General features: G+C 35.9%; 1 protein-coding gene across 1 annotated transcript; it reads left to right on the forward strand.

Annotated features, from left to right (window-relative positions):
* Nucleotides 1-6247: 6247 nt before the first annotated feature.
* Nucleotides 6248-10678, forward strand: LOC121255043 (sorting nexin 2B-like). Its single transcript, XM_041155341.1, has 5 exons — nt 6248-7327; nt 7786-7995; nt 8195-8455; nt 10326-10412; nt 10505-10678. The coding sequence occupies exons 1-5, from the start codon at nt 6380-6382 to the stop codon at nt 10583-10585; spliced, it is 1587 nt and encodes a 528-aa protein (XP_041011275.1). The 5' UTR covers nt 6248-6379; the 3' UTR covers nt 10586-10678.
* The last annotated feature ends 23 nt before the right edge of the window (nt 10679-10701 follow it).

Consider the following 10701-nt stretch of genomic DNA (forward strand, 5'->3'; position numbering starts at 1 on the left):
TTTTTCATATCATTCTAGTCAGCGACAGTGAAGTTTTACTGTCAACTGGTAACTATCTCGTCATGTACCGCGTACGTGTTGCCACTAAAAAGCATATATTATTATGATTTATTATTTTATTATTATTATTTTATCTACTTTTTATTCTATTTATAATTATTTATTATTTTTTTATTACTATTCACGTAATACTTCATAATATCTCACTTCCCAAACACATGAACCTTAACTAATTAGGTACCAAACACATCTTATCATCTAATTAAACTGTTTTAATTTTTAATTTTTAATTTTTTTAACTAATCATTATAATTGTTTAAAACTTTTAAACAAAAAATAAAAAATAATTAAACTTTTTCCAATTCTAAAAATATTATATTTTAACAATATTTTAATTTTATAATTCTTTTATTTAATTTTGTCTCTTTCATTTATCAAAACACTATAAAACATCTAAAATCAAACCATGTTACTGCTATTTGTAAACTATTTTATTATAATTCATAAATTTCTCATCTCATCTCAATATCCAAACTAGTTCTAAAAGGATCCATACAAAAATAAGTCAAAACAAGATAGATCTGAAGTAGAACTACAAGTACCGAGGCCAATAGTTCCAACTGTTAAATTTCATTGAGAGTAAAAACTGATTTCAACTTCTTATTTCTTTATGAATCATTCGTACAATATATATATACAATGTGAATAAGGCAGTGTAAGATAACCAACTTAAAGTAGTTACAAATCTTGAACTATTTACAAATGAGGAACTTCTAGAATCTTATGCTGAGTTGGAAGTTGTAATAGTCCTCTCAAGATGGAGTGTGTAGATTGTAAACACCCATCTTGGATAGAAGATTATTAAAAGGAAGATAGCCAAAAAGTTTAGTAAGAATGTCAACAAGTTGGTGATGAGACTTAACATGTAGAGTATGTATAATGCTAGCTTGAATCTTCTCTCTAATAAGGTGGCAATCTACTTTTATATACTTAGTACGTTCATGGTATACTGGATTAGTAGCTATGTGGATAGCTACTTGACTATCACAAAAAAGTAGAGTAGCTTGTGGATGGAGAATATGAAAGTCTGTGAGCAAGTGAAGAAGCGAAGAAATTTCACAAGTAGCTGCTGCCATGGATCTATATTCAGCTTCTGCTGAGGAGCAAGACACGGTGCTTTGTTTCTTTGATTTCCATGAAACTAAAGCATCTCTAAGAAAAATACAAAAACTTGTAACATACCTCCTAGTATCAGGGCATCTAACCCAATCATAATCACAAAACACTTTTAAGATTTGAGCTGGAAGTTGTGGGAAAGAAAAATGGCTTGACTTGGTGCTGACTTGAGATATCTCAAAACTTTATCGGCAGCATCGAGGTGGGGCTGTCTAGGTTGATCAAGAAATTGACTTAAAACCTGTACTGAATAATTGAGGTATGGTCTTGTAATGGTGAGATACAATAAACACCCAATCAACCTTCTATAAGCACTTGAATCATATAATAACCCTCTTTCAGTATGACTTAGTTTCAAGTTCTATTCCATGATAAATTTAACTGGTTTGACTGCAAGCAAACCGAAATCTGGAAGTATCTCAAGAGCATATTTTCTCTGACAAACAGAAATACCTTTGGAACTCCTAGCAACTTCAAGTCTAACAAAATATTTTAGAGGACCAAGATCTTTTAACTTGAAATAAATATTGAGAAATGAAGTCAATTCATGTATAGCAGCAACATTGTTACTTACCAAAACTATGTCATCTACATAAACTAAGAGAGCAATAAAATCTGAATTAGTGTGTTTAACAAATAGAGAATAATCTGCATTTGACTGGATAAACCCATGTGAAAGCAAAGTGGTTGAAAACTTAGAAAATCACTGTCTAGAGGCTTGCTTGAGACCATACAATGACTTATGCAACTTGCAAACTCGAGAGTCAAATTTTGAAGAAAATCCAGCTCGCGAAGATTACCATATAGGAAAGTATTGTTTACATCTAGTTGATTTAAATAGCAATTATGAGTTGCAGCTAATGAGAGTAATACCCAAACTGTCACCGTTTTAACTACAGGAGAAAAAATTTTAGACTAGTCAATGCCCTCATTTTGGGTATATCCTTTTGCAACTAACCGAGTTTTGTAGCATTCCAAGCTACCATCTTATTTGTACTTGACCTTATAAACCCACTTACACCCTATAGGAACTTTATTGGGTGGTAAATCAATGACAAACCAAGTATGATTTTCCTCTAGAGCCTTAATCTCAGCTGCCATAGCCTCACGCCAGTGAGGATATTTAACAGCTTCATGGAAAAATTTGGGCTCAAAATGTGATAACAATGCTAGTGAAAAAGATTTATGAGATGTAGAGAAATAGTCATAAGATAGATAAGAAGAACAAAGATACTTAAGACCTGGTTGAAATTGAGTATGACCTGTATTCTGAACAGAGGATGAAGAGGCTGAAGAAGAGGATGCCAATTGGCAATGAAATTCTTGCAAGTAACTAGGTTATTTCCTAACTAGGTTATTTCCTAATGCGTGTTGATCTTCTAAGAAAGGAAGAGGAAGGATTATCTGTTTGGGTAGGAGGATTATCTATTTGGGTAGTATTAATAGGAGGATGTGAGTGAGAAAAAATAGATGAGGATTCAAAAGAACTAGTATCTATTTGGGTAGAATAGGTAAAGAATCAGAAAATTCTGTAGGAGAGTTGGAAGATAAAGTTGAGAAAATAAATATAGACTCATGGAAAACTACATCTCTGGAAACAAACACAGACTTATTTGTGAGACTCATAAGTTTGTAAGCTTTAATCCTATGAGGATATCCTAGGAAGATGCAAGGAAGAGATCGGGATGCAAACTTGGATCGATTATGTTTGAGAATAGATGCAAAACAGAGATAACCAAAAACTTTTAGATGATCATAAGAAAGACGAATACCAAATAACATCTCATATGGTGATTTTCCTCCTAAAGAAGTACTAGGTATTCTGTTTATTAGATAAATAGAAGCAAAAACACATTCTCCCCAGAAACAAAAGGGAAGTGAAGATCGAAACCTTAAGGCTCGAGCTACATTCAAGATATGTTGATATTTTCTTTCAACTATGGGAGTTTTGCTGAGGTGTTTCAACACAACTAAGTTGGTGAATGACACCTTTGGATACAAAAAAAATCTCTCATATTGAATTCAACACCATTATCTAAATGTAGACATTTAATTGTAGCATTGTATTCTGTTTGAGTCAAAGAGACAAATTTTGAAGCAAAGATCTTGTTTGAGATTTATGAGACATAAGATAGACCCAAGTACACCTAGTGTAATCGTCTACAATTGTTAAGAAATAACGAGAACCATCAAGAAAAGGGATTGAAAATGGTCCCCAAATATTGCAGTGAATCAGATCAAAAGCACATTTAGTATGAATGTGACTTGATAGAAATGGTAATCTGCATTGCTTTGCAAGAGGGCAATTAGTACACAGAAGATTAGATTTAGAAGTAATGTGGGGTACATTATTTTGTAACAGCTGAAGTACAAAAGATAAAGCATATCTTAGACTATAATGGCAAATATCAAATGAACTACAAGGCACAAAAGTAGATGAATTGAGATTGGGAGAAGCAATGTATGAAACAAGAGTATTCACATAGTTATTACCAGTAGTAGAAAAAGAAACTGATGGGGTACTTGAAATTGATCTTGAAACTATTTGGAGCAAGTAATAAAGACCCTTTTGTTCTTTACCTACTCTAATTGTCTTCTAGCTTAATAGGTCCTGAATAAAACAAAAACCAGATAGAAAGATCAAACAACAATGTAATGAAGAGATTAATTTGCTGACTGAAATCAAATTGACAGCAAAATCGGGAACATATAGAACATTATCCAAAGTTAATGTATTAGATAGTCAAATACTTCCAATATGTGTAACAAAAATATTGGATCCATTTGGAAGTTTAACAGATGCATTAACTTTGGTAGGAAGAGAAGTAAAAAAGGATAAAGAATTGACCATATGGTCAGTTGCACCAGTGTTAGTTATCCAAGAACAATCATATTTGTTGAAATTATTATGAGAAGAAATGGAACAATTGACAAAAGATTTACCAAGAATACCTGAGTTGGAAGTAAAGAGGTGGTCCTAAGTGGGTGTATTCAAAATACCTACTTGATGAGCAGAGGATTGAGGTGCAGGTAAGGTATGAATATTCAAGTAGGAAAGCAATTTCTGGCATTGTTCTGTAGGGATTGGAAGGTGAGGAATATTAAGCTTAGGTACAATTTCAGGTTTAGTGGGCTGATCGGGTAAATCAGAAGCATGATTCACAAACGAAGTAGAAACTCCTTTTGTATTATTGAACCAAAAACCAAGAGGATATCCATGCAACTTGTAACATTTATCTACAATGTGACCATGAATTCCACAATGTGTGCAAGTTGGGCGATTTCTTTTGGGCATAGAATTCTTTCCACTACGAAAATTATTAGGAATTGCCTTACCAACCATTGTAGCAGACTCAATAGTCAAAGATCCAGTAGAAAAATTCTCCTTTTGCCTCTCTTCTTGAAGTACAAGAGAAAAAACTTTATTTATAGGTGGAAGTGGATCAAGAAGCAAGATTTGGCCTTGAACTTGAGAAAAACTTTCATCCAACCCCATCAAGAACTGCATCACATGTTCTTGCTGTTGAAAATCAAGCAAGATTCTCCAGGCACCATATGTACAGTTTGGTATTGGCTTATAGCTCATTAATTCATCCAAAAAACTCTTTAATTTTGTATAATAGGCGTTAACAGTATCTGATCTTGAGATAAAGAGGTAATCAACTTCTTTGATTGGAAAATCCTTAGTCTGTTACTTTGCGTAAAACGCTCTCTAAGATCAATTCATACCTCTTCAACAGAATTTAAGTAAAGAATACTAGTTACAATTTCTTTAGATACAACATTTAACAACCACGATAAAACCATAGTATTGCATCATTGCCAAGCAAAAAATAGAGGAGCATTCACATAAGAGGGTTTTATGCAAGTACTGTCAATGAAGCCGACCTTGTTCTTAGCTGTTAGTGCCATTAGCATTGACCTACTCCAAGTCTTGTAATTCTCTCTAAGAAGTGGTTGGGATACAAGCAATGAACCTGGATTTTCTTCATCATCCATTTAAAAATGAGGAAGGAGTTGTCATTAGAGAAGCGAAAGCGAGAAACTCTAGAGATTTTGCTCTGATACCATGTTAAATTTCATTGAGAATAAAAACTGACATCATCTTCTTATTTCGTTATGAATCATTCGTACAGTATATATATATACACTGCGAATAAGGCGGTGTAAGATAACCGACTTAAGGTAGTTACAAATCTTGAACTATTTACAAATGAAAAACCTTCCCCTACTTACAGACCGTACAGATCGGTTTAGCTAATTAACATTGTAGGAAAATAACTTGACTATGCCAAATTTAATTGAGGTCACATCATAACTTTAGCAAACTCAGAGGATAGCCTCTAGTAAATGGATCAAGATATATATATATATATATATATATATATATATATATTCTTTTAATATGAACTTTCTATGGATCTGGATGAAATATGCACCAACCTCATAAATATCAATTTCTTTTGGCCCACAGAGAGAGAGAGAGAGAGAGTCATCCAACCAAAAGAAGTACAGATCCAACATCTAGCGTTCGAGTGGTAACAAACTTAGAAATGGCTCTATATATAGTACTGATTCACTGAAGCAAGGAATATATTTAACAAATCATTTTACCATATTAATTAATTAATAGGGTTGTTTATTATTATAACCTGCATAATCCTACATCAAGAAAGGTCGGTCCATTTTTCAACCAAAATAAAAAAATAAGGAAAAAAAAAAAGAAAGAAAGAAGAAGAAAAGAAAGGTTGGTCCAAAATCCAATGCGCGTTGGCAAGTAGGCCCAGGCCATTGAGACATTATTAGGTTGGGCTAGCTCAGCCCATTAACATGACTCGTGAGTACTGACCGACCCATCCCAGGATACATGAACATAGGTTGGCCCGTAAAACTACAGTCAGAAACAGCGGTTCTGGACAAAATAAATGCACACCACCTCCATGTATAAAAAAAGCCCAACTAGATTCAGCTCGCAACCTAACGCAAGAGCTGACTCAACCGAGTTTCCACCACTCACCGAACTCGTTCACTCGCTTGCCGTACAATACAATCCCGAAAGTACACTTCCCTCCAACCCCCCCACAACCCAAAAGGCCCATCCCCTTTCTTCGTCGTCGTCGCCTCCTCCTCCATCGTCTTCTCCTTCTCCTCCTGTTTGTTTCTCGGTAAAAAATTAAAAGTTTCATCAAATTCGTGTTAAGAAATGATGGGCAACGAAGAAGCTGACGACCTGCACGAATCCCGGGAAGAAATGGAGTCTCTAGTTCTCGACGAGCCATCCAACGGCCGATCTTCAGCCAGTGGCACAGTACCCGATCACCATGACCCGCTGCTCTCTTCCTCATCGTCTTCGTTCATCGATCGCCATAACCCTAACTCTTCTTTAAACGCCTTCCTCGACCCGCCGTCCTATGCCGAAGCCATCTTCACCTCCTTTGATTCCTCATCCAACGGCCACGAAACCCCCCAACTCTCTTCGAATTCCAACCCTCGAAGCTCCGATTACCTCTACATCTCGATCTCGGATCCCCAAAAGGAGCAAGAATTATCTAATTCCTTGGTCCCGGGTGGAACCACGTTTTACACGTACTTGATCACGACCAGGACCAACCTGCTCGAGTTCGGCGGACCCGGATCCGAGTTCAGCGTCCGGAGGCGGTTCAAGGACGTGGTCACGCTCTCAGACCGGTTATCGGAGTCGTACCGAGGGTTCTTTATTCCACTGAGGCCCGACAAGAGCGTCGTCGAGAGCCAGGTGATGGCAAAGCAGGAGTTCTTGGAGCAGAGAAGGGCATCATTGGAAAAGTACCTGCGGAGCTTGGCGGCGCACCCGGTGATTCGGCGGAGCGAGGAGTTGAGGGTGTTTCTGGAGGTGAAGGGGAAATTGCCACTGGCAAAGAGCATTGACGTGGCGTCGAGGGTGCTCGACGGGGCGGCGAGGTTGCCCAGGCAGTTGCTGGGCGAGGAGGGGATGGATGTGAATGCAAAGGGCGGTAGGGACTTGCTGAGGTTGTTTAAGGAGTTGAGACAGTCGGTGGCAACTGATTGGGGCGGCGTGAAGCCGCTGGTGGTGGAGGAGGATAAGGAGTTCTTGGAGAGGAAGGAGAGGTTGGCGGAGTTTGAGCAGCAACTTAGCAATATGTCTTTACAGGTTCTTGTTTATGTGCTTTATAATCATATACATAGTCATTGTAAGATTTTTGGGTCTTGGAACTGTTTGATTTGTAGGTTTTGTGAGAGATGGAATTTTGCATTGTGTGTTCTAGAAAGGGATTGATGGTGAAAATATGCTACGCCGTTTGGAATGCGACAATGAGAGTATTTTATTTCTTTTAAAGAAAGGGTTACACTCCAATGTTATTTATATACCCTCCCAAGCTTGTGGTGGAGAAAGCCTTTTACAGAAAGAAGTTTAGAGTAAATGAAATGCGATCAAACAAAGTGATTTCTAATGTTTTTAATGCAATTTGTGCTGACAAACGGCGTTGATGTAATGAACAATTTCACAGCGACTTCTACGGCCAATTATTGGGTTATTTAATGGTGTTCTTACTTTGACGGGTTACTTGTTTTGGTCGTGATTTTTTTGTACAAATGATTGTTTCGCAGGCTGAATCACTTGTAAAAGCTCAGCAAGACATTGGAGAGACAATGGGGGAATTAGGCTTGGCTTTTGTCAAGCTGACCAAGTTCGAGACGGAGGAAATCTTGTTTGAGTCTCAAAATGCACGAGCTGCTGACATGAAAAATGTGGCTACTGCTGCAGTTAAAGCAAGTAGATTGTACCGGGAGTTAAACGCACAGACAGTAAAACATTTGGTAATTAACAAAAGCTTTTGCTATAAGTTGAAATTTGGTGAAAACTGATGATGGGAACTTTCTTGAAAACTGTCTCCGCAGCACTACTAGAAAACTTTCTTTAACTGCCAAATAGTTGTAACGAAACTGAGAGAATATTTCTGGTCCACTGTCAATCTCTCACTGCTTCACTTACCATAATGTTCCATCAATATTGCAGGATAAACTCCATGATTATCTTGGGATATTTTTAGCTGTCGGTAATGCATTCTCTGACCGATCAAGTGCTTTACTAACAGTTCAGACTCTTTCATCCGAATTAGCTACCTTGCATGCAAGGATTGAGAAGCTTGAAGCTGCTTCATCAAAAATATTTGGTGGGGACAGGTCCAGGATGCGCAAAATAGAAGAGTTAAAAGAATCTATTAGAGTCACTGAAGAGGCTAAAACTTGTGCAGAGAGAGAATACGAACAAATTAAGGTAATGCCTTCCTTCTTGATTTGTGCGAAGGCACAATTGGCTCACATTACCTTTTGAAGTCAGCTCATTGATATTTTCAGTTGTGGCTTGATATGATCCCGTTGTAGATAACTATACTTGTTAAAAAAAATGTTGATCCAATAGCTGATTTGGTGGTTTTGGTTCAAGCTTAACTGATGAAATTCTGAATTTCATGTAGTCAAAAGGTTATCACTCTCTATGTATGGTGGAATACGCACACATTAATGATCAGAATCATGCTAAGTTTGGAATATAATAAAATCAATTGTCATGTGACGTGTTTATCTGTCAAGTTTGTTCATAAATTATTAAAAGAAATGTCCCCGGGATTAGTCGGGACGTTGTTCTCGGACACCCGGTGCTAATAAAAAAAAAAAAGTCTTGTATACATGGGCTTTGCCTATCTTTATTAATATATTATTGATTACTTATAAAATAAAATAAAATAAAAATGTGCATCAAGTTTGGTCATACGTTAACTTTGCGTTGCAAAGCTCAAAGGCTGGAGAGGGAAAGAAAGGTTTGGATAGTGAGTTGAGATGAGATGAAAGTTGAATAAAATATTGTTAGAATATTATTTTTTTTAATATTATTTTTGTTTTAGGATTTGAAAAAGTTGAATTATTTATTGTATTTTGTTTGAAAATTTGGAAAAGTTGTAATGATTAGATGAGATGAGTTAAGGTGCTTTTTGAATCCAAACAATACCTTAATTTGTATATGAGGAATGTTTGAGATTTCACATGATAACTATTAAGTCATAGAGATCAGTATGTTGCTAGTAAACCTTTGTATCAAAAGTTAAGACACTAGCTTGCCAAAAATTTGAGCCTGAAACTTCACTTTTAAGGATGAACTTCTAAACCAGAATGATAAGAGTACAATGGACTCTTAGTTATCCATATGAATTTGGAAAGAGTCGTTTTAGATACTCAAGCAGATTCCACATTCGTCAAATGTCAAATTTCACATCATGTGCAGATTTATCTTTTGCAATATTGAACAGAGCTCAAACTAAAATGATTTTTCTGTTTAAACTCCAGCTGGCTAGATGTTTTATATTTCGGACTCATTTTAGTGGGCTAGAAGTTATTCAATTGTGGGTGTGTCTGCATGTTGAAGAGTTATGACTTGAACGGTTAACTGGTGGCAATATATATTCTGCCTTTCGCTTACGCATAATTCAATTAGTTTTGAGGTGATTTTTTTTATAAGCTTATGTCACCTAAACTTGTTTGGCTTGTTTGGTAAAGCAACTACGTTATGGTTATGCTCTGTTGCTTTCATTTTTCTTGTAGCTGGTCATGTGAATGTGGCTTTTTTCGATTGCTAATCATGGCAAAGTAAATATAAAGAAAGAAAACAAGCTATATAAGAAGTAGAAGCGTTTCAGACCTTTAAGATTCTAGATTGGATAATATTTTTTTATGGGGAAAATAATATGAGCTTTTAAATTACTTTGAACTTAAATTTCCTAATATATGAACAAGTAACATAAGAATGGATAACGTGACTCGAGAGAAGTAAGTCTTCTATTTGGAATTTGCTATTGATGTTCATATAGGTTTAAATAAAATTAGTAATTTAACAGATATATATAATTTTTTTTATGTAATAATATATTACAAATGAATAACACAAACGAAAAGGTGTTACTTTATAGCACTAATTAGTAGTTAATAATGATACAGTGGGCTAGTTGATGATGTGGCTTTAAAAATTATATTATAGTACATAGATTTGCAATGATTTGAAATTTGCGGAAGAATATTTTCATTCGAGATTTATATTATTCTTACCATGGAGAGATTATGTCAATCTTGAATCGACTATTGGCGATGATATGTAGGAAAATAACAGGAGTGAGCTTGAAAGACTTGACAAGGAGAGGCATGATGACTTCATGAGCATGTTGAGAGGGTTTGTTGTGAATCAGGTACATTCTTTTTACATTGGCAATATGTTGTCCTGGATGAGAGTAATGCTGCTCTGGTCTGATTCATGATGATTATTTTTGCATCTTAACAGGCAGGATATGCAGAGAAAATGGCAAACGTGTGGGAGAAGCTTGCTGAAGAAACAAGTGGGTATGCGAAAGATGGAAGCTAAAAATATTCGTCTGTTGTTTTTCAAACTTCCCTCTACTTTCTTCTGTAGTTCATGTATGTTGAGAAGTTGGATTATTCAACCAAGTTTCGTCTCTACAAGTTGTGTTTCATCTCTAC

Source organism: Juglans microcarpa x Juglans regia, chromosome 1D (genome assembly GCF_004785595.1).
Source record: "Juglans microcarpa x Juglans regia isolate MS1-56 chromosome 1D, Jm3101_v1.0, whole genome shotgun sequence".
NCBI classification, from domain to species: domain Eukaryota; kingdom Viridiplantae; phylum Streptophyta; class Magnoliopsida; order Fagales; family Juglandaceae; genus Juglans; species Juglans microcarpa x Juglans regia.